At 39.9% G+C, this 23,655-nt stretch overlaps 1 protein-coding gene across 3 annotated transcripts in view; it reads right to left on the bottom strand.

Moving 5' to 3' along the window:
• Nucleotides 1-23,655, bottom strand: part of prkdc (protein kinase, DNA-activated, catalytic subunit) — a 303,035-nt gene that overhangs the window by 207,753 nt on the left and 71,627 nt on the right. For all 3 annotated transcript variants that reach the window (XR_010019774.1, XM_063063262.1, XM_063063255.1), the window contains exons 19-21: nt 14,844-14,930; nt 12,453-12,572; nt 293-449 (exon numbers count right to left, since the gene is read on the bottom strand). Coding sequence is in view for 2 of the 3 variants with exons in the window: in XM_063063262.1 (XP_062919332.1) it covers nt 293-449; nt 12,453-12,572; nt 14,844-14,930 (364 nt within the window). In the remaining variant the exon portion in view is untranslated. The remainder of the gene's footprint in view (nt 1-292; nt 450-12,452; nt 12,573-14,843; nt 14,931-23,655) is intronic.

Raw genomic sequence — 23,655 nt, forward strand, 5'->3', positions numbered from 1 at the left:
CTTATGTTGTGTGTATTTCTCCTTCACTTGAGCTTGATTCATTATGCAGAGTTATCTTTTCAGCTGTGCCTGATTTACAAGCCCCTTATAATCTTTAATTTCTATCAGAAAACTACAATATAAAACAACAATCTTTGCAATTTCTGGTAATGATTAAATCAAACACAAATTGGTCAAGTCTAAACACCAACACTCTGAAGTTTACTATTAGGCTGAACAATTTTTTTTTACAAGTGAAAAGAGAGTCTTTATTGAGTTGAATAGAAAAACAAAAGTAACTCAAGGTTCTTACTTGAAACTGATGTTTTCAGGTAGCCATCCAAATGTGGTAAGATGTCCTTGTAGTAAGGTTGAATGGTTTGCTTGGGCAGATGATAGGACCAGTCTTCCAGAGCATCTAAACCAGCATTAGCAAGAGGGATGTGGCTGAGACCAAGTTTAAATGTAGTCTAATTTGGGAAGAGAGAGTACAGTAAATAACACATTCAGCAAAATTTACAACAGATTCTCTCCACTGTGCCAACCATTTAAGCACATTCTGCTTCCTCAAACCCCTTTAACTTCAGTCCTCAAATACTTCAGCAATGTTGCCTTTTTGATACCATAGCCAATAGAAATATTTTTCCTCTGTTAATGACTCAGTTTTAAATATTTCTGATGATTCTATTTTAAATCAAAGTCAATAGTAAATTTATTATCGAAGTACATATATGTCACTAAATATAACCATGAGATTAATTTTTGTGGGCGTTCACAGTAAATACAAGAAGCACAATAGATTCAATGAAAGACTGTACCCAATAGGACGGACAAACACACTATGTGCAAAAGACAACAAACTGTACAAATATCAAAGAGAAAAAAAAGAATTAATAATAATAAAACAATACAACAATTTATCTATGTAAATTTTCAGAAAGCCACAATACTAAACACCACTAGAATAGTCTGAAAGTTCCTAGCAATTGAGAAATGAGCGTGCTTGGCTATGCCCAGGTTTTACCAGCCTGAGCTGAGAAAAAATAAATAATAATAATAAATTGCAGACATGTCTGTACCCAGAAGGGGCGGTGCTCTAGTCAGCATCTGTTCTCCACGTCAGGGGTGGCTGAAACTAGAACCTGGCTGTAGGTATAAAAAGCCATACCCCTTCACTTTAGAAATGGAGAGATATCTACCGAATAGAGTGATATAGCTGCTGCTTAGGGATCGCCAGAACATTCCAGGAGCTAGCGCTGGGCATGACAGCAAATGAACTGCAAGTGGTGCACTGCTGAGTAGGCGGGCAGGCACTGGGAACCAGCACACAAAGTAGCCCACCAACACCACAGGCTTCCATTGCTGCAGGTGTTCCTCAGGGGAGTCCACTTACAACTGAGACCACTCAAGCAGAAAGACACACACGAAATGGTCATTAGAAGGAAACACATTCATCTGTAGATGAACCATAAGGTATGTCATCTGCTGAAGGCTAGATCTGTGGCATTCAAACCTGGCTACAAGGGTGAAGGGACAAATTTGAATGAGGTTGGAGGTGACATCGGATGTACGACAATTCTGGCAGGATTTGCAAAACATTACTTCCTACAAAGCGAAACGCAATAACATGAATGGCAGTGATGCTTCACTACCAGACGAACTCAATGCTTTCTATGCCCGCTTTGAAAGGGAGAATATAACTGCAGCTGTGAAGATCCAGGGCTGCACATGGTGACCCTGTGATCTCTGTCTCGGAGGCTAATGTTAAAAAAGATAGAAACATAGAAAACCCTCAGCACAATACAGGCCCTTCAGCCCAAAGTTGTGCCGAGCATGTACCGAACATTTTTCTAAGCTCCATGTACCTATCCAAAAGTCTCTTAAAAGACCCTATCATATCTGCCTCCACCACTGTTACCGGCAGCCCATTCCACGCACTCACCACTCTCTGAGTAAAAAACTTACCCCTGACATCTCCTCCGTATCTACTACCAAGCACCTTAAACCTGTGCCCTCTTGTGGCAGACATTTCAGCCCTGGGAAAAAGCCTCTGTCTATCTACAAGTGGTCTCCAACCACTGGGCCGCAAGCATGTGCTACCGGGCCGCGAGGAAACGATATGATTCGGCGATATGAACCGATATGAGTCAGCTGCACCTTTCTTCATTCCTATTACACCCACTGTTGAACTTGAACACACACAAGGTCCGCAAGAATATTGTCAATATTAAATCTGTCTGCAATGCGCAAAAGGTTGGGGACCCCTGATCTACATAATCAATGCCTCTTATCATCTTATACACCTCTATCAGGTCACCTCTTACCCTTCGTCACTCCAAGGAGAAAAGGCCAAGTTCACTCAACCTATTCTCATAAGGCATGCTCCCCAATCCAGGCAACATCCTTGTAAATCTCCTCTGCACCCTTTCTATGGCTTCCACATCCTTCCTGTAGTGAGGCGACCAGAAATGAGCACAGTACTCCAAGTGGTGTCTGACCAGGGTCCTATATAGCTGCAAGATTACCTCTTGGCTCGTAAATTCAATTCCACGATTGATGAAGGCCAATGCACTGTATGCCTTCTTAACCACAGAGTCAACCTGCGCAGCTGCTTTGAGTGTCCTATGGACTCGGACCCCAAGGTCCCTCTGATCCTCCACACTGCCAAGAGTCTTACCATTAATACTATATCCTGCCATCATATTTGACCTACCAAAATTAACCACTTCACACTTATCTGGGTTGAACTCCATCTGCCACTTCTCAGCCCAGTTTTAAAAATCAAAAACAGTAAGGGTCCCAGAACAGATCACTGAAGCACACCACTGGTCACCAACCTCCATGCAGAATATGACCCGTCTACAACCACTCTTTACCTTCTGTGGGCAAGCCACTTCTGGATCCACAAAGCAATGTCCCCTTGGATCCCATGCCTCCTTACTTTCTCAATAAGCCTTGCATGGGGTACCGTATCAAATGCCTTGCTAAAATCCATATACACTACATCTACTGCTCTTCCTTCTTCAAAGTGTTTAGTCACATCCTCAAAAAATTCAATCAGACTCGTAAGGCACGACCTGCCCTTGACAAAGCCTTGCTGACTATTTCTAATCATATTATACCTCTCCAAATGCTTATATATCCTGCCTCTCAGGATCTTCTCCATCAACTTACCAACCACTGGTTGTTAGGCTGTCTTTAAAGAGGGTGATCCCTAGCAAGGCAGAAGGCCCCGCCAGAGTACCTGGTAAGACTCTGAAAACTTGTGCCAACGAACTGGCGGGTGTATTCAAGTTCAATTTTCAACCTCTCACTGCTACAGGCGGAAGTTATACCAGTGCCTAAGAATAATGTGAGCTGCCTTAATGACTATCGCCCGGTAGCACTCACATCTACCGTGATAAAATACTTCGAGAGGTTGGTCATGACTAGACTGAACTCCTGCCTCAGCAAGGACCTGGACCCACTGCAATTTGCCTATCGCCACAATAGGTCAATGGCAGACGCAATCTCAATGGCTCTTCACACGGCCTCAGACCACCTGAACAATACAAACACCTATGTCAGGATGCTGTTCATTGACAACAGCTCAGAATTTAACACCATCATTTTCACAATCCTGATTGATAAGTCACTGAACCTGGGCCTCTGTACCTCCCTCTGCAACTGGATCCTCGACTTCCTAACGGGAAGACCACAACCTGTGCAGATTACTGACGATACCTCCTCCTCGCTGACGATCAACACTGGTGCACCTCAGGGGTGCGTGCTTAGCCCACTGCTCTGCTCTCTATATACCCATGACTGTGTGGCTAGGCATAGCTGAAATACCTTCCATAAATTTTGTGATGATACAATCATAGTTGGTAGAATTTCAGATGGAGACGAGAGGGAGTACAGGAACAAGATATACCAACTAGTGGAGTGGTGTCACAGCGACAATCTGGCACTCAGCGTCAGTAAGACGAAAGAGCTGATTACATATTCTGTAATTGATTTATTTATTATTATTATTTCTTCTATATTATGTATTGCATTGATTTTTAATCTATTCAATTTAAGTATACTGTAATTGATTTATTTATAATTATTATGTTATATATTTTTCCTGCTTCTATATTATGTATTGAATTGAACTGCTGCTGCTACGTTAACAAACTTCACAACATATGCCTGTGATAATAAACCTGATTCTGATTCTAATGTGTGTATATATTGCCAAGTAATGGAACTTGAGACTGACATGACAGGATACAGGGAAAACTTCATTAACAGTTACACAGTAACATGCAGGTAAACCTTCAGAAAGCCACAATACTGAACACTACTTAAATATTATGAAAGTTCCTAGCAATTGACAATTGACTATGCCAGTGTCTCAGGTTTTACCAGCTTCAGCCGAGGAAAAAATAAATAATAAACTTATAAGAGATGGGAGCAGAATTAGACCACTCACCCCATTGAGTGTGCTCTACCATTTCATCATGGCTGATCCACTCACCCTCTCAATCTCATTCTCCTGCCTTCTTCCTGTAACCTTTCATGCCCTGATTAATCAAGAACCAATCAACTTCCACCTTAAACACACCCAATGTCCTAACCTCCACAGCCGACCTGTGGCAACAAACTCCACAGATTCATCACCCGCTGGCTGGAAAAATTCCTCCTCACTTCCATTCTAAATGGATGTCCCTCTGTTCTGATGCTATGCTCTCTGGTCCTTGACTCACCCAATATAGGGAACATCTAATCTATCTGGACCTTTTAACTTTCAATAGGTTTCAATGAGATCCCCCCCCCCACCTCATTGTTTTTTTGAATTCCAGCAAGTGCCGGTCCAGAGCCATCAAATACTCCTCATATGATAACCCTTTCATTCCTGGAATCATTCTCATGAACTTCTTCTGAACCCTCCCCAATGTCAGCACATCCTTTCTTCGGTAAAAGGGCCAAAACAGCTCACAACACTCTAAGTGAGACCTCACTAGTACCTCATAAAGCCTCAGCATTACATCCTTGTTTTGATATTCTAATCCTCTCAAAATAAATGCTAATATCGCACTTGTCTTCCTCACTATCAACTCAATCTGCAAGTTAACCTTTAGGAAAGGACGTCCAAGTCCCTTTGCACCTCAAAGGCGGAGCTTAGGAGGGTTAATGGCGCCTATCGGCAACTCCTTTGCTTGCATCCTTGGAAAGAGCTCTATTTCCATCTTTAATATCTCTATTTTTCCCTTTTAGGGTTCTTTTGAAGACCTTGACCTGGAGTTACATGCTGACTATGGTTCTTTGCGGGAATGGGACCCACTCTCAGGGTTTCATGACTGGCCATTGTGCGGCATGCCAAGGGCTCGGCCTAAGAGCTCAGCTCGCCTTTGGAGGGTCGAGACCTAGTGGCTCTGGAGAAAGGCGGATCGAAGGTCAGTGTCACGACAGGAGATCGGTGGGTCATAGAGGGAGTCAGAAAATCTATGGCTGTGTGCCCAGAGACCCGAGATCTTTGAGCACAGAGCTCGGAAAAAGCGACGCAACGGACTTTTAACATCATAAACCAGGGAGTTGTTTGTTATGTCTCTACTCTCGCTGTGAAACAGAGACATCTCTTTCTCCCTTATTAGGGAGACAGAGAGAGAGAGAGGGAAAGAGCCTGTGGCATGTCGAATGCCGGGTGAACAATGCAGTATTTGGAGTACTGCAGGTCTGTGTCTTTGCCGTTGCCTTGCTCGTGCTTGAGTGCTTGATGGTGGGTGCCGATGCTTTTTTTTGCCGGTGGGGGGAGGGGGGATTGTTGCCTTGCTGTGGCTTACTGTGGGGGGGATTTTGGGGTTCTAACATTTAACTGTTGTTCATTCTTTCGGGACACTCCTCTGTTTTGGTGGATGGCTGTGAAGAAAAAGCATTTCAGGATGTATATTGTATACATTTCTCTGACATTAAATGTACCTTTGAAACTTCTGATTTTTGAACCTTCTCTCCGTTTAAAAATTAGACTCTGATTTTGTTTCTTCTACCAAGGTGCATGACCACACACTTCCCTACACTGTATTCCATCTGCCACTGCTTGCCCATTCTTACTGTAAGTCCTTTGTAGCCTTCCTGCTTCCTCAACACTACCTGACCCTCCATGTTATCTTCTTATTGTCCGCAAACTTGACCACAAATCATTTTGACTATTTGACAACAACTCTGTCATCCAAGTTATTGACATACAACATAAAAAGCAGTCCCAACAACGATCCCTGCAGAACAGTACTAGTTACTGACAACCAACCAGAAAGGGCTCTCTTTATTTTCACTCTTTGTCTCCTACCAATCAGCCAATCCTCTGTCTGTGCTAGTATCCTTTCTGTAATACCACAGGCTCTTATCTTGATAAGCAGCCTCATGAGTGGCACCTTGTCAAAGGCCTTCTGAAAATCCAAGTACGCAACACCCACTGACTCTCCTTTGCCTATCCTGCTTGTTATTTCCTCAAAGAATTCTAACAGATTTGTCAAGCAAGATATTCCCTTTAGGAAAGCATACTGACTTCGGCCTATTTTATCATGTGGCTCCATCCATAAAAAGTCTGTGGTGGCCAGTGCTCTCATGTTTGCTGTTGTGTGCTGGGGCAGCAGGCTGAGGGTAGCAGACACCAGCAGAGTCAACAAACTCATTCGTAAGGCCAGTGATGTTGTGGGGATGGAAGTGGACTCTCTGACGGTGGTGTCTGAAAAGAGGGTGCTGTCCAAGTTGCATGCCATCTTGGACAATGTCTCCCATCCACTACATAATGTACTGGTTGGGCACAGGAGTACATTCAGCCAGAGACTCATTCCACCGAGATGCAACACAGAGCGTCATAGGAAGTCATTCCTGCCTGTGGCCATCAAACTTTACAACTTCTCCCCTGGACGGTCAGACACCCTGAGCCAATAGGCTGGTCCTGGACTTATTTCCTGGCACAATTTACATATTTACATATTACTATTTAACTATTTATGGTTTTATTACTATTTATTATTTATGGTGCAACTGTAACAAAAACCAATTTCCCCCGGGATCAATAAAGTATGACTATGAGTATGAAATCGACTCCAACTTCTTCCCAACCACTGAGGTCAGACTAACAGGCCTATAATTTCCTTTATTCTACCACCCTCCCTTCTTGAAGAGTGGAGTGACATTTGCACAGAATCTCATGTCTACCCCTCTAACTATGGAATCCCCTGTCACCACTGTGCCAGAGACCCAATCCCTGCAGCTCCCACCAGTAGGTCATCCTCCTCAACACTTTCCAAAGTGGTACACTTATAAATGAGGGGTATGGCCACAGGGATACTCTGCACTGGCTGCCATTTCCTTTCTCTCTTCTGATAGTCACCCAGTTACCTGCCTCCTGGAACAAACTACAGGGGCTGACTACCTCCCTGTATCACCAATCTATCACATCCTCAGTTTCCCAAATGAGCCGAAGGTCATCAAGCTGCAGCTCCAGTTCCCTAACAGGTTATCTGAAGAGCAGCAGTTCAGAAATTCAATTTACTTATAAATACATAAGCAATAAATAAAGAACGCAAGATGGAGAGTCGTTGAAAGTGAGCCTAGGTTGTGGGAACAGTTCAGTATTGGGGTGAGTGGGTATCCCCTCTGGGTAAGTATCCTGATGGCTCAGGGGTAATAATTCTTCCTGAAACTCGTGGTTCTGAGGCTCCTGTACCTTCTTCCTAATAGCAGCAACAAGAAAAGACCATGGTCTGGATGGTAGGGGTTCTTGATGATGGTTGCTGCTTGCCTATGACAGCACTCCATGTAGATATGTTCAATGGTGGGGAGGGCTTTACCCATGATGGACTGGGCCATATCCACTACTTTTGTTTAGGATTTTCCTATCAAGGGAATTGGTGTTTCCATACCAGGCCATGATGCAATTAGTCAATATACTCTCCACCACACATCTATAGAGGTTAGTCAAAGTTTTAAATGGCTTGCTGAATCTTGGCAACCTTCTAAGAAAGTAGAGGCACTGCCATGCTTTCTTCATAATGGCACGAGGAATTTAAAGTTGCTGACCCTCTCCATCTCTGATCCCCTGATGAAGACTGGCTCATGGACCTAGGGTTTCCTCCTCCCGAAGTCAATAAAAAGCTTCTTGGTCTTGCTGACATTGAGTGAGAGTGCAACCTCACCGTTCAAATGAAAATAACTTAGTTCTAATGAACAACACACATCAAAGTTGCTGGTGAACGCAGCAGGCCAGGCAGCATCTATAGGAAGAGGCGCAGTCGACGTTTCAGGCCGAGACCCTTCGTCAGGACTAACTGAAGGAAGAGTGAGTAAGGGATTTGAAAGCTGGAGGGGGAGGGGGAGATGCAAAATGATAGGAGAAGACAGGAGGGGGAGGGATGGAGCCGAGAGCTGGACAGGTGATAGGCAGAAGGGGATACGAGAGGATCATGGGACAGGAGGTCCGGGAAGAAAGACGGGGGGGGGGGTGACCCAGAGGATGGGCAAGAGGTATATTCAGAGGGATAGAGGGAGAAAAAGGAGAGTGAGAGAAAGAATGTGTGCATAAAAAAGAGTAACAGATGAAGCCACACTCAGGTTGGAGGAACAACACCTTATATTCCGTATGGGTAGCCTCCAACCTGATGGCATGAACATTGACTTCTCTAACTTCCGCTAGGCCCCACCTCCCCCTCGTACCCCATCTGTTACTCTTTTTTATGCACACATTCTTTCTCTCACTCTCCTTTTTCTCCCTCTGTCCCTCTGAATATACCTCTTGCCCATCCTCTGGGTCCCCCCCCCCCCCGTCTTTCTTCCCGGACCTCCTGTCCCATGATCCTCTCGTATCCCCTTCTGCCTATCACCTGTCCAGCTCTCGGCTCCATCCCTCCCCCTCCTGTCTTCTCCTATCATTTTGCATCTCCCCCTCCCCCTCCAGCTTTCAAATCCCTTACTCACGATCCCCATGCAATCTGACAGAGCTTGAGTAGTTTTGTAAAAAAGAATGGGGAAAAATTGCATGTGGATCGTGAGTGAACAGTCCTTTTCAAGTCTAGTCACAAATTCTTAATTAGATTGAGGTCTTGACTCTGACTTGGCCTCTCCAGAACATTAACTTTGTTGTTTTTAAGCCATTCCTGTGTAGCTTTGGCTTTATGCTTAGGGGTCATTGTCTTGCTGGAAAACACATCTTCTCCCAAGTGCAGTTCTCTTGCAGGCTGCATCAGGATTTCCATGTATTTTGCTGCATTCAGTTTACCCTCTACCTTCACAAGTCTTCCAGGGCCTGCAACAGTGAAGCATCCCCACAGCATGATGCAGCCACCACCGTGCTTCACAGTACAGATGGTGTTTTTATGATGATGTGCAGTGTTAGGCTTATGCCAAACATAGCGTATAGCCTGATGGCCAAAAAGCTCAATTTTGGTTTCATCAGACCACAGAATCTTTTTCCAGCTGACTTCAAAGTTTCCCACATGCCTTCTGGAAAAACTCTAGCCGAGCTTTCATGTGAGATTTTTTTCAACAGTGGCTTTCTCTTTGTTACTCTTCCAGGAAGCTGTGACTGGTGAAGCACCCAGGCAACAGTTGCTGTCTGCGCAGTCTCTCCCATCTCAGCCACTGAAGCTTGTAACTCCTCCAGAGTTGTCCTAGTTCTCTTGGTGGCCTCCTCACTAGTCCCCTTCTTGCACGGTCACTCAGTTTTTGAGCAGGGGGGATGCCTGCTCTAAGCAGATTTACAGCTATACCATACTTTCCATTTCTTGATGATTCATTCAGTGACGGAAATGTTCTTGAATCCATCTGACTTGTGCTTTTCAATAACCTTTTCATGGAGTTCTTCATGGTGTGTTTTTTTTCCTGGATATTGACTCACCAGCATTCGATGTTCCAGATACAGGTGTTTTTTACTACGATCAATTGAAACACCTTGGCCGCACACAATGATCTCCATTTAACTAATTATGAGACTTCTAAAACCAATTGACTGCACTAGTGATGATCTGCTGCGTCGTATTATAGGGGATGAATACTTAAGCAATTAATTATTTTATGTTTCATATTTGTAATTAATTTATATCACTTTGTAGAGATCTGTTTTCACTTTGACACAAAAGTGTCTTTTTCTGTTGATCAGTGTCAAAAAAAAAGCCAAATTAAATCCACTGTGATTGAATGTTGTAAAACACTAAAACTTCCAAGGGGGTGAGTACTTTTTATGGGCAGTGTATCTCAAACTGATCACCACTTCAGAATCAGAATCAGGTTTAATATCACTGGCATATGTCATGAAATCTGTTGTTTTGAGGCTGCAGTACTTTGTAATAAAAACTATAAATTACAATAAAAAGTATATATAAAAACATTAATTACATAAGCTGTGCAAAAAGAGAAGAAAAAGTACAGAGAACGTGTTCATTGACCATTCAGAAATCTGATAGCGGAGGGATAGTGGCTTCTGAAAAATTGAGTGTGTGTCTTCAGGCTCCTGTACCACCACCTTGACGGCAGCAATGAGAAGAGGGCACGTCCTGTGTGATGGGGGTCCTTAATGAAGGATGCCGCCTTTTTGAGGAACCTCTTTTTGAAGGTGTCTTGGATGCTGAAGAGGCTAGTGCCTATGATGAAGCTGGCTGAGTTTACAACTTCCTGTAGTTTTTTCTGAACCTGAGCCCCTCCATACCACACAGAGCCAATTTGAAAGTTTTTTTTTTGCAAGAGTAGAGACATGGAGCACTGAGGTGACTACCCATGGCGTTTTGGGTATCAAAAGAAACCATGCAGCGGTGTGGGAAATGGGGCGGTCTTCACAGCCTAGAAATGGAGATGGGTAAATTCCTATCATTCCCAGCCTACAGGAGTCATTTATTCAGCTATTTCAATAGAAAACCAACTACTCCTGTTTCAGTTTCACTGCTGAACTTATCAAATTCTGTATGACGTATGTGACAGAGGGATGTAGACAAGCAGATTGAGAGGGCGAGGGCAAGAGCAAGGCAGATGGTAGTTAGCAAGAAAATATGTGAGATCATCCGCAGAGAAGCAGAAGTTATGTTAAATGGAGAGCAATTAGGTATTAGGTGTAAAAAGACCAAGATGTTCTCGTGAAAGCCACCATGCATGAGCAGCAGATGATTGGGCGGCCAAATAATATGTGAGCTTTTATTACTAGACACAGACATAAATTAATAGCAAACAGATACAGACGTGAATGTGGGGTTAAGCACTGTCTGCAAGGCAAAAGAAAACACTGATGGATTTCACAAGGAGATTGGAAAAACACCTAAAGAATGTCATAGAAAATGTGGGCAAATGGGACATACATCAAGCCTGCATGATTTGACGGACAGAATGGTCTTCAGAACCATCATAATTGTATGATTTTGTTCAATGAAATAGAAGGACAAATTTCTTACCAAATAAATCAACCAACCCCATTAAAAAGAAAACATTAAATAGGGATTCATGAGCTACACCATGGAATGGTCATATGTCTGAGACACAGCCATCTTCACTTCTTGCAATATTGGGAAAGACTGACTAGTAAAAGTATAAAATGACTTCTTCAAACCCAGTATCCTTTCATCACAGCTGAGCAGCAGATTAACTGGCTGTTATATCTTAACCAAAGGTGCTAACGTAATTCGACTTCATTTGCCCCATCATTGAAATGTTCCCACAACCTATGGATTCAACTTCAAGGTCCCTTCATCTCACATTCTCGATATTAATTGCTTATCTACTTATTATTATTATTTCTTTTGTTTTGTACTTGCAGAGTTTGTGGTCTTTTCCACACTGGTTGAATGTCCATGTCGGTACGGTCTTTCACTGACTCTATTATGATTATTATTCTACCATGCATTTGTTAAGTATGCCCGTAAGAAAACAAATCTCAGGGTTGTATATAACAGGAATTCTGCAGATGCTGGAAATTCAAGCAACACACATCAAAGTTGCTGGTGAACGCAGCAGGCCAAGCAGCATCCATAGGAAGAGGTGCAGTCGACGTTTCAGGCCGAGACTCCCTCTGTCCCTCTGAATATACCTCTTGCCCATCCTCTGGGTCACCCCCCCCCTGTCTTTCTTCCCGGACCTCCTGTCCCATGATCCTCTCGTATCCCCTTTTGCCTATCACCTGTCCAGCTCTCGGCTCTATCCCTCCCCCTCCTGTCTTCTCCTATCATTTTGCATCTCCCCTTCCCCCTCCAACTTTCAAATCCCTTACTCACTCTTCCTTCAGTTAGTCCTGATGAAGGGTCTCGGCCTGAAACGTCGACTGCACCTCTTCCTACAGATGCTGCTTGGCCTGCTGCGTTCACCAGCAACTTTGATGTGTGTTGTCAGGGTTGTATATGGTGACATGTATGTACTTTGATAATAAATTTACTTTGAATGGTATAAACCAACAGAGTTGAGAATAATATTTCAAAACACTGATATGGAAGGTACTGTAAGTCAAAAGGCTGGGGAAATATACTAACCTGTACTGCAGGAACAAAAGTCTTGACATCAAGTTCAATTATTTCATGAGGCAGGGAGAGCACAAAAGTCAGACAGGAAGCTAGTAACTCATCCTTGTACTGTTTCATTCTCAGCGCCAGCTACAACAAATAATGTGACAAAGTGTGAGATTAGGCTCATTGTACATAAAATCCCTTATTTGTGCATCAGTCAATATTGTTTACCTTTTCCATTTATTGTTTTCATATTATCCTATTTTCTTTATCATTTTAAAATAAAATGTTCATTTCATTTTTCATTGCCCCTGAAATGTAATAAGTACTTGCGAGCTTTGAAAGATGCCAAAGCTGGAAGCATGACTTTGTCGCCAGTCAAAGGCTGTTACACAGCAGCTTCATGGACAAGTCTTATTTGGGCTCACCCATCTGACCCACATCTATTATATAAAATCCAGGCTCTGTTGATTCGGTCTCAGAGCACTCATTAACAACTTATTCATAAAGGACATATACAGAGCAGAGAGTGTGTATATTTCAGCGGTGAGTAGCAATCAGCAAAACCTAGGGCTTATTTTGGTGCCTCTCAGGGTTTTTCTTATTCAAGAATATAAAACATGGGGAAAAGCAGCATTATTTCCATCAGATAAATAGAATCCATGATTTTAAAAAATCTCAAGGAAAACCAGTGCCTCTGCTTGCAATAAAATGATTGAAATACCACTCAATTAACAACGGCTGTAGAAAAGGAATTAATCTTAAAGAGCTTATGATAGGGCAAAATTTTCATTCAACATTTTTTTCAGTTTCTTAACATAAAAATGATCAACTCTTTATTCAGGGTCTAATAACAAGAAATATGCAATTATAATGCTTTGCAAGTCTTTTTCAACATGCCCAAAATCAGTTCAAAGGTGATGGAGTAAAGCCACCATTATATTATGAGAAAGGGGACAGTGCACATGTGCACAATAAATTCCCACAATCAACAATGAGAAAATACATAAATATTCTCTTTCATAACAATAATAGGAATAAATGTGGGCAAAGATTCTGGGGATAACTTCTTAAACATCATGCTTATTCAAGGACAACGGTAGGATGCAGTTAGTAGTGCTGCAGCATCACATTTTTCAGTGGCCTAAACGTGAACCTTCCATATTCTTTCTGTTTGCCCTGGATATTCCTGCTTCCTCCCAAATCCAAGGAGGTGCACTTGGTAAGTTCTTTAGCCACTGTAATTTGGCCATAGCACGTGGGCCAAAAAGTCAAAACACAAGTTTTCTTTTATTATTCTAATTACCTGATCATCTGACATTTTTAATAACTAAATCTCACATTGCCAGCTTCTTTAAATATTGATGATTCATGTTAGTGCAAAAAAAAAGTAATTATACTAGACAACAGATTTTTTTCTGAAGTGTTGCTTCCTCAGAATTTTTTTTGTTTATGACAGACTGCTTGAAGCTCAACTCAAATATAACTTCAGGCAACTTGTATCACATAGGAAATTGCAGAAACAAGAAATTAACTTTTACTGAATATAATGTGTTTAATTGCATCACAGTGCTGACGCATTGCAATCGTTCAATTAAGCTAAAAATGTTTCGTTGATGATTTTCATTTGCACCTAAGTGTCTGATGCTTCTCGCTTAACTGTCCAACAATAATCAGCCAACATTGATGGATTCCAGTTGCCCTGATACCGTTTCTCCATGCCTACAATGTACTGGAGAAACCTTTCACCATGCTTATCACTGACAGCCCCAAGATTTGCAGGGAAGAAATGTAAATGAATCTTTATTGACATGTTGTATTTCATGGTTTTGTATGGCTAAAGCATGTTGTCAACCAGCTGCACATAGTTTGGTGTTCTATAGTTGTCAAGTAATCCTTCAACATCCTTGAATGCCTTCCATGTGATTTTCTCCAGTCCCACTAGAAGTTCTTTGAATTGCCTGTCATTGATGATCTGTTTGATTTGTGGACCAACAAAAATGCATTCCTTAATCTTGACATCAGTTATTCTGCTTGACATCAGTTATTCTGGGAAACATCTGTCTCAAGTTTCAAAATCCTTCACGGAAAGGTATAGCCTTTCTAAAACCTGTCCTGCTATGCAGTATTTGTCCTGCCTAAGCATGCCCAGGTATGCCTGGACAAGATATTGTGGGCAACATTTTAATTTACTTGAATTATGAAATAGCTGATTTTTTTAAATGGTGCATAATAGGGAAATTTCATGGAGATTTTCATGATCAGCAGCCCGAAATCCATAAGATACACCAAAGTATTAAGGAAGCAAAATCTTTGTCGTCCGGCATTATCAGTGGTTAGCAACAAACAACCTGCACAGAAGAATCTAACTTTTCCTGCAGTACAAAGGTATTCAAAAGCTTTTCTGACATCACTTACCTCCTTTCCAAACTTGCCAAATAAAGCAAAACAGGCAAACTTTTCTGGGTTCCTGGGGCAATGTTTTTGCGATTTTCTGTTAATACCCTAGCAAAACACAAGTTTTCTAATGATCAGTCATCCAATTGAGACCAAAACAGCAAAGGCAACAAGTCACTTTTTCCACACACAGTACACGTAACTGCATTCATAGAATGTGCAGCAAGGAGCAAGTAGCTGATACCAAGCTGGCTGTAAAAATCAAACACAGAGAGCGTCTGCCAAAGCAGGGAACAGCTGTTTGTAGCATTCACCAGGCTAGGTGTATAAACTTCTATATTAACATTAATTTATAGAATTGGAAATAGAATTTCAGAATTTGCAAGCATCAACCAATTGGGCATGGTAGTTAATAAAGAAAGAATGAGAAATTTACATGAAGATATTAAAACTGGCAGAATGGGCATGTAACTGGCAAATTAATTTTCTCAGACATATGCACATGAGTACAGTAGTGGAACCCAGTATGGTCTTTTGCTGCTGTAGCCCAACCACTTCAAGGTGTTGTGCGTTCAGAGATCCTATTCTGCACACCACTGTTGTAACTCGTGGTTCTTTGTGTTACTGATACCTTCCCAAAATCCTGATTGATAATTTACAGAACCTGAGCCTCTGTACCTTCCTCTGCAATTGGATCGTTGACTTCCTAACCGGAAGACCATAATTTGCGCCGATTGGTGATAATATCGCCTCCTCACTGATGATAAACACTGGTGAACCTCAAGGGTGTGTGCTTAGCCTACTGCTCTACTCTCTCTATACCCATGACTGTGTGGCTAGGTATAGCTCAAAAAAAAATCCATAAATTTGTTGATGATACCCGGGACATCTTCAAGGAGTGGTGTCTCAGAAAGGCAGCATCCATTATTAAGGACTCCCAGCACTCAGGGCATGCCCTTTTCTCACTGTTACCATCAGGTAGGAGGTACAGAAGCCTGAAGGCACACACTCAGCGATTCAGGAACAGCTTCTTCCCCTCTGCCATCTGTTCACCAAATGGACATTGAACCCGTGAACACTACCTCATTTTTTCAATATATATTATTTCTGCTTTTGCACAAATATGCATATACTTTTATTTATCTATCTATTCAGTTATTCCATTTAATGTATTGCACTGAACTGCTACTGCTAAGTTAACAAATTTCACGACACATGCCGGTGATAATAAAGCTGATTCTGATTCTGTCAGCTTAAACCAGTGTGACCATTCTCCTCTGATCTACCTCATTACAAGGTTTTGTCGCCCACTGAACTGCCGCTCACTGGATGTTCTTTTTTGCACCATTCTCTGGAAACTCTAGAGATGGTTGAGTGCGAAATCCCAACATTGGAAAGCACAGAAAAAGTTAAATTGGCAACAAAGTAAGGTCATCTTCAGATAACAATGAATGTTCTGCTCTCCATTTTATAAGAAAGGACAATAGTGACAATAGTACAGATATTCTCAACTTAGAGGAAACAATTAACACAAAAACATCAGCAGTCGGGGTGATTTTCTCCAGCAAATGGTGAGGAATGTCCTGACTGGGGTGTATAAATCTATGACACTTTTTTTTGGACAGTCTTGGAGAAAATATTTTTGGCCTGGGTCTGGAAAGAAGTTGAGATTTTAAGACTGGTAATAGATCCAATATGGATATCAGCAGAAATACCTTATCCCAAGAGCTTTTACAAAGCAGCATAATACTGGATCAATCTTTTAAAGGCAGAAGAGGTGGAATATGTTTTATGATTAACTCATCATGGTGGACAGATGTGGCAGTTCTGTTTCATTCCTGTTCACTCGACCTAGAATACCTAGTAGTCAGGCATCCTCCATTTTATCTGCTAAGGGAGTGTTCCACCTCAGGCCAACGTCAGACAGCCACTGAAGAGCTGAGCACTGTCATCAGCAGTCATGAAACAGCACCCCCGGATACCCTCCCCGTCATTGTGGGGGATTTCAACCAGGCCAGCTTGAAGAGATCTCTGAACAGCTACCATCAACATATCACCTGCAGAACCAGAGGAGCCACCACATTTGATCACAGTTAGACCACCATCAAGCACACTTACTGTGCCATCCCATGACCGCACTTCAGAAAGTCTGATCATCTGACTGTACCTCTACTCCCAGTGACTGAAGACTGCAGCACCAGCGGTGAGGACCAAGACGGTATGGTCAAGATAGGTGGATAGGTGCTTACAGGACAATATTCAGAAACTCACCTTTGGATCTGAATGAATACACGATTGTCACTAGACTTCATCAAGATCTGTGTGGATGGGGGCGGGGGGGACGTCACGTGATGACGTAGGATTGAGACATGGAAATCAAGCTCTCCCGTAAAAAATCAGCAAAGTACCGTTTAAACAAAGAAAAGTTAATAAATAGTTTTTGAAAACTACTTATAAACTAGTCAAGACTATTTTTATCGATATGCCTCGTAAACAGAAACAGAAGAAGACTGCCGTTTTGATGACACCGCGAGATGGGAAGGAAAGAGGACCTACTACAGCGATGGAACCTCGGGCTCAGGTTGGATCTCCTTCGGAGGAGACACATTTTATCTCTGGTGTTGAAGAACAGGGGGCAATGGCGGCGGCAGTGGTCCCTGGGACAAAGAAGTGGGAATTGCGCATGCGTAAAGAAATAGGCAAGTCGAACTACAGGAACTGACTGCCACTGAAAGTGAAAGTGACCTGGAGTCAGATGCGGATTCCCCAGAGAAAACAGATGAAGAAGAGGAGGAAGAAGAACAAGAAGAGATTAAAAGCAAAGGGTATCCTGGAGACATAAGAGAGACTTCAGTGCAAATAATGCTTGAATTAAAAGGAATAAAAATAGAGGTTAAAAACATGAAGATTAGGTATGATAAAGCTATGAGAAGACAGGAGAAAACGGATAAGAAACTTAAAAAGTTGGAAAGAACAATGGAGGATATCAACGATAGAGTGGAAAAAACAGAAAATGATATTCTTGCCTGGAAAACAGAAAGAGATTGGTTGTGGGAAAAAAATGGATGTGCTGGAAAATTTTATTGGGTGAAATAATATTAAGATTGTTGGTCTTAAAGAAGGTATAGAGGGAGATAATCCAATAGAATTTCAAAGATGGATCCCGGAAAATTTGCAAATGGAAGAGGGAGATCGGTCAATTGAAATTGAACAGGTACATAGAGCTCTAAGACCAAAACCACAACACGACCAAAATCTGCGATCAATTTTAATAAAATGTTTAAGATTTCAAGACAAAAAAAGGATTCTACAGGCCGCTGCCCAAGCTGCCAAGAATAGAAAAGGGCCATCGATGATAGAAGGGAACAAAATTTTTTTCTACCCTGACATATGTAATGAGCTTTTGAAGAGAAGGAAGAAATTTAATCCAGTGAAAAAAGTCCTATGGGATCATGGTTATCAATTTATACTGCACTATCCTGCAACCTTAAAGATTTTTTTGGCTGGTGGAGAAAAAAGATTTTTTAATGATTACTGGATGGCGAAGGAGTTTGTGCGAGAATCTTTCAATACTCACCAGACACAAGAAGAAATCTTAGGGGAGCAAGATGGATTAAAGATGAAGGCTGGGACAGGGAATAGATTTGGTGGATTTTTAAAGGCGGAAGAATATATAAATATATTATTAATTATATGTTTGAGGGGAAGAAATGTAAAAGTTTGAGGAATATTAGTTGGGAATAGTGACATTAAATTTTTTTATATATATATAATTTTTTTTGTTACGGGGGAGCTGGAAGAAATACTGACCAATCACTACGGGATTCATGTGTGCAATCGTGGTGACAGCCACGACCGGCAAAATGGAGGGAGGTAATGTTGTGGTTTTTTTCACTCACAACATTAGTAGGGGGGTATTTTGTTATTTTTCTTTTTATATTTTATCTATCTTTTATTTCTTTCTTTTTGCTTGGATGAGTGGGGGGGAAACACATAGCAACATGGTGAAGTTTAAAGAGATTCCCCAACGAACTATGAGACTTGAGATGTTAAGTAACCTTTTAGATTGGAGTAATTTTGTTAAGAATAATGACTAATTTATTGAATTTTTTGAGTTTTAATGTTAATGGGTTTACGGACCAGTGAAAAGAAGAAGAATCTTAACACGCATTAAGAAAATGAAGGTAGATATAGCCTTCTTGCAGGAAACACACTTAACAGAAACAGAACATCAGAAATTAAAGAGAGACTGGGTGGGAAGTGTTGTTGCAGCTTCATTTAATTCAACAGCGAGGGGAGTAGCAATTTTGATCAATAAAACGTTACCAATTAGAATACAAAATGTAATAACTGATTCGGTGGGGAGATATGTGATTATACACTGGCAACTCTTCTCGAATTATGGACTCTCATGAATATTTATGCACCAAATGAAAACAATGCAAAATTTATACAAGAAGCCTTTTTGAATTTGGCTGATGCACATGATAAAATATTAATAGGTGGAGACTTTAACTTTAGTCTAAACCCAGACTTAGATAGATCAACCAAGGCTGTTACAAAATCAAAATCAAAACTAACCTTATCATTGATGAAGGATTTAAACTTGATTGATATATGGAGAAGAATTAACCCCAAAGAAAGAGATTATTTGTTCTATTCTAATAGACATAAAACTTACTCAAGGATAGATTTTTTTCTATTATCAATGAATATTCAAGAGTGAGTGAAAAATATGGAATATAAAGCAAAAATACTGTCAGATCATTCTCCTTTATTAATAACAATAATAATGACAGATAAGGAAGAAGCCACTTATAGATGGAGATTTAATTCAATATTATTAAAACGTCAAGATTTTTGTGATTTTATGAAAAAACAGATCCAATTTTTTTTGGATACAAACTCTCATTCAGTTGATGATAAATTTGTATTATGGGATGCCATGAAAGCATATTTGAGGGGTCAGATAATAAGTTATACTTCTAAAATTAAGAAGGAATATATGGTAGAACTAGACCAATTGGAAAAAGAGATTACAAAATTAGAAAAAGAATCTCAAAGACATATGATAGAAGAAAAACGAAGACAACTTGTCAATAAGAAGCTACAATATAATACGCTTCAGACATATCGAATGGAAAAGGCAATCGTGAGAACTAAGCAAAGGTATTATGAGTTAGGTGAGAGAGCACACAAAATTCTTGCTTGGCAGTTGAAAACAGAACAGGCTTCCAAAACAATAAATGCAATTAGAACAAGTGCAAATAAAATTACCTATAAACCTTCAGAAATTAATGAAACCTTTAAAAATTTCTACTCTGAATTATATCAATCGGAATCACAAAACGATGTTAATGAGATAGAAAGATTCTTATCACAAATAAACCTTCCAAAATTGAATTCAGAAGAACAGAAGGGATTAGATATGCGTTCTACATTAAAAGAGGTTGAAGAAGCTTTGGGATCACTTCAAAGTAATAAATCTCCAGGAGAGGATGGTTTTCCGCCTGAATTTTATAAAAAGTTTAAAGATTTATTAATTTCTCCTTTTATGGAGTTGATACATCAAGCGGAAAAAATACATAAACTTCCAGAATCTTTCACGACAGCGATTGTAATAGTATTGCCAAAAAAAGATAGAGATCCTTTAAACCCAGCATCATATAGGCCTATTTCTTTGTTAAACACGGATTATAAAATAATAACAAAAATTTTATCTAATAGATTATCTAAATATTTATCAAAATTAATACATATGGATCAAACAGGATTTATTAAAAATAGACAATTGGCAGGTAATGTAACTCAGCTACTTAGTATTATTCACTTGGCACAAAAGAGGGAGGAAATGAGTATGGTAGTAGCCTTGGATGCAGAAAAAGCATTTGATAGATTGGAATGGGATTTTTTATTTAAAGTATTAGAAAGATATGGGTTAGGAGTACCTTTTATAAACTGGATTAAAACCTTAAACACTAATCCTAACGCTAAAGTAGTGACAAATAGTCAAATTTCAACACCATTCCAGTTAAAAAGTTCAACTAGACAAGGTTGTCCATTATCACCTGCTTTATTTGTATTGGCGATAGAACCATTAGCAGAATTAATTAGAATTGATTCAGATATTAAGGGTTTTAGAGTTAATCAGGAGGAATATAAGATTAATTTATTTGCTGATGATGTTTTGATTTATTTAACAAACCCACTGCATTCGTTACGTAAACTATCTTCTAGATTGGAAGAACATGGGAAAGTATCAGGGTATAAAATAAATTGGGATAAAAGTGAAATCTTACCTCTTACTAAAGGAGACTATAGTCAATGTCCATTAGCAACCCAGTTTAGATGGCCAATAAATGGTATGAAGTATTTAGGTATAAGACTTGATAATGATATAAAGAATTTATATAAATTTAATTATTTACCGCTATCGAAAAAAATTCAAGAAGATCTTGACAAATGGGTGATATTACCAATAACATTAGTGGGAAGAGCCAATGCTGTAAAAATGAATATATTTCCTAGATTACAGTATTTGTTTCAAACATTACCAATACAATTGCCACAGAAATTTTTTCAAGAGATAAATAAATATGTCAGGAAATTTCTTTGGAAAGGTAAGATGTCAAGAATATCGTTGGAAAAATTGACATGTAAATTTGAGTTAGGAGGGTTACAACTTCCAAATTTCAAGAATTATTATAAAGCAAATCAACTTAGATTTATTGCATCTTTCTTTGATGATGGAAAACCGGCATGGATTAGAATAGAATTAGATAAAATAGGAGAAAATACACCCGAAAATTTTATATATAAATGGGAATCTAAATGGATACGGGAAAAGAAAGAATCTCCTATATTAAAACATTTGATTGATCTATGGAATAAGATAAATGATGATGATGAAATAAAGAAATCTTTATTAGCAAGGAGACCTTTAATTCAAAACAGACTTATTCCTTTTACAATGGATAATCAACTTTTATATAATTGGTACCAAAAAGCGATTAGATGTACAGGAGACTCTTATGAAGGAGGTATATTCATGTCATTTGAACAATTAATGAATAAATATAAAATATGAAATAACACTTTCTTTTGCTACCTTCAATTAGGGCTTATTTAAGAGATAAACTGGGTCAAACAATGTTTTTGCCGAAACCTAATGAAGTTGAAACTTTAATTCAAAAAGGAAAAATTTTAAAAATTATTTCTTTTATGCATAATCTGATTCAAAAATAGACACTTAAACAAGGAATCCACAAGTTAAGACAAAAATGGGAAATGGATTTGAGTATTAATATTGATGAAACAAATTGATCAAGACTATGTCTTGACAGTATGACAAATACAATAAATGTTCGACTCATATTAGTACAGTATACTTTTTAGACCAATTATATATTACACCACAAAAAATAAATAGATTAAATTCAAACTTATCTGATCAATGTTTTCGGTGTAAACAAGAAATTGGTACTTTTTTACATTCTACTTGGTCCTGTTCCAAAATTCAACCTTTTTGGATAAATTTAAGAGTTTTATTGAAACAAATTACTGGAACTCAACTTCCACATAACCTAATATTATTTTTATTAGGTGACATTGAAGGAATAAAACCGAAATTTAAATTGAATAAATACCAGAAAGAATTTATAAAAATTGCATTAGCAGTAGCCAAGAAGGCTATTGCAGTTACTTGGAAATCGGATTTGTATTTAAGTATGGATCATTGGAATAATGAAATTTTTAGCTGTATTCCACTTGAAAAAATTACTTATAATTTAAGAGATAAATATGATACATTTTTGAATATTTGGCACCCTTATTTACAAAAGATAGGATGGTATATATAGGTGCTCCGATGATAAAGATGTTGGTCCTTTGGGGAAAGAAACAAACAAATATATTAAATTTATTTCGAATCCCATGGAGCATGTGGGGACCTTCCAATATCCAGGCAGTCTTGCTCTTTTTTTTCCTTTTTTTCTTTTTCTTTCTTTTCTTTTAGGTAGGGGTATGTATCGGGGGGAGGGGGGAGGGTAGATATTATTATTCCATGTAACCAAGTTTGAAAACTCAATAAAAAATTATATTAAAAAAAAAGATCTGTGTGGATGAGTGTGCCTTCAAGAACATATTGGACATACCAAAACCAAAAGCCATGGATGAACCAGGGGATTCGTAGTCTGCTGAGGGCTAGATCTGTGGCATTTAAGACCGGTGATCCAGAACTATACAAGAAGCCCAGGTACAACCTACTGAAGGCTATTTTAAGGGCAGAAAAACAATTTCCATAAAGTTAGACGCAAACAACAGGAATTCTGCAGATGCTGGAAATTCAAGCAACATACATCAAAGTTGCTGGTGAACGCAGCAGGCCAGGCAGCATCTATAGGAAGAGGCGCAGTCGACGTTTCAGGCTGAGACCCTTCGTCAGGACTTCGTCCCCCTCCAGCTTTCAAATCCCTTACTCACTCTTCCTTCAGTTAGTCCTGACGAAGGGTCTCGGCCTGAAACGTCGACTGCGCCTCTTCCTATAGATGCTGCCTGGCCTGCTGCGTTCACCAGCAACTTTGATGTATGTTCCATAAAGTTAGAGATAGGATCAGATGCACATCATCTCTGGTAGAGTTTGCAGGCTATTCATTACTTCCAAAAAGGTGAAACATATCATCATGAATGGCTGTGATGCTCCTAGATGAGCTCAACACCTTTCATAAACGCTTTGAAAGGGAAAATAAAACTACGCCTGTGTGACTCCCTGCTGCATCCAGTGACCCTGTGATTACTGTCTCAGAGGCTGACATCAGAATATATTTCAAGGTGG

Source organism: Mobula hypostoma, chromosome 1 (assembly GCF_963921235.1).
Source record: "Mobula hypostoma chromosome 1, sMobHyp1.1, whole genome shotgun sequence".
In the NCBI taxonomy this organism is placed as follows: domain Eukaryota; kingdom Metazoa; phylum Chordata; class Chondrichthyes; order Myliobatiformes; family Myliobatidae; genus Mobula; species Mobula hypostoma.